This window comes from Octopus bimaculoides, chromosome 9 (genome assembly GCF_001194135.2).
Source record: "Octopus bimaculoides isolate UCB-OBI-ISO-001 chromosome 9, ASM119413v2, whole genome shotgun sequence".
NCBI classification, from domain to species: Eukaryota; Metazoa; Mollusca; class Cephalopoda; order Octopoda; family Octopodidae; genus Octopus; species Octopus bimaculoides.
In genome coordinates this window covers 65,346,335-65,347,433 of record NC_068989.1, presented here as the reverse complement: position 1 = coordinate 65,347,433, position 1,099 = coordinate 65,346,335, and the positions used below count along the sequence as shown (strand labels likewise).

The 1,099-nt window shown below is 34.1% G+C and overlaps 1 protein-coding gene across 1 annotated transcript in view; it reads left to right on the top strand.

Moving 5' to 3' along the window:
* The first annotated feature begins 414 nt into the window (after positions 1-414).
* The window catches only part of LOC106879147 (potassium voltage-gated channel subfamily H member 7), a 703,964-nt gene continuing 703,279 nt past the window's right edge, over positions 415-1,099 (top strand). Inside the window, exon 1 of the mRNA XM_052970717.1 lies at positions 415-546. Coding sequence (XP_052826677.1) covers positions 508-546 — 39 coding nt within the window. The 5' untranslated portion in view covers positions 415-507. The remainder of the gene's footprint in view (positions 547-1,099) is intronic.

Here is a 1,099-nt window from a genome sequence, read left to right as displayed (position 1 = left end):
TTAGAACTATTTCTGTTTCCTTTATATAGAAATTCCGTTGAGAGATTAGATATAATGCGACTAATTTTAACTTCCGCGATAGAGATTTTCTTCAGGGAGTGTCTCCTACAAAACATTTGATTTACCTCTAATAACCCAAGCTTCACTTTTCAATAAAGACTGCCATTCACACATTCATAACTCTGCATGCATCTGTATGTACAATTATATTGCTTTCATTATGTCAAATTCATACGTGTATCTGCATGTTTATTTCTGAATTGAGAAAAAAAAAAGTGATTTAGATCATTAGGACGGAATTGAATTCTTTTATCGATTAAAGAAAAATCCTATACACATGCTTGCAGCATTGTGCATTTGATCTCTATTTACTGGACAATATATATGATAGCCGATCAGAATTACACTGCGTGTGAGAAAAGTAACTTCTCATTTTCTGCGCCTACATAAAACAAGTCAATATCTCGCACAGCTAAAATAGATGGCCTAGTTAATCAGTTTCATACCATGGAAGAGATAAATGTCTATTCAGTGATGCTTGCAAAGGTGAGTCATTTTTGAAGTTAAAGAAATGCAACAATGACACAAAGGTATTAATCAAATTTCAGGTTTGATCTTTCTGCCATTTAACTGACGACTAGTATTAGTGCGAACGACTTTGATATACAACTCTAATGGTAGACGCTGTAAAATAGCACGTTGCAGACTGTCCAAATCACACACACACACACACGTATATATCGAATATGTATACTCACACATATAAGAACAAAGGCAAACTGATACAACATATATTCGTCCTAGCTTATAAACACATACGAATGAGCTGCTGCGCAGAAGGAACGTTATATAACCCTATGTATATGTGTATATGTGTGTGTATGTGTGTGTGCATATATGTATGTATATAGATATGTATGTGTGTATGTATACGTATGTAGGTACACACGCACACACACACACATACACACACACACACGTATATATAACTCTTGGTACATGAGTGTATGTGTGTGTTCATGTATACATATACAGATAATTTGTCACAGGGAAGTTTCTCAAGAGTGTGTGTGTGTGGGAATATATATATATATATATA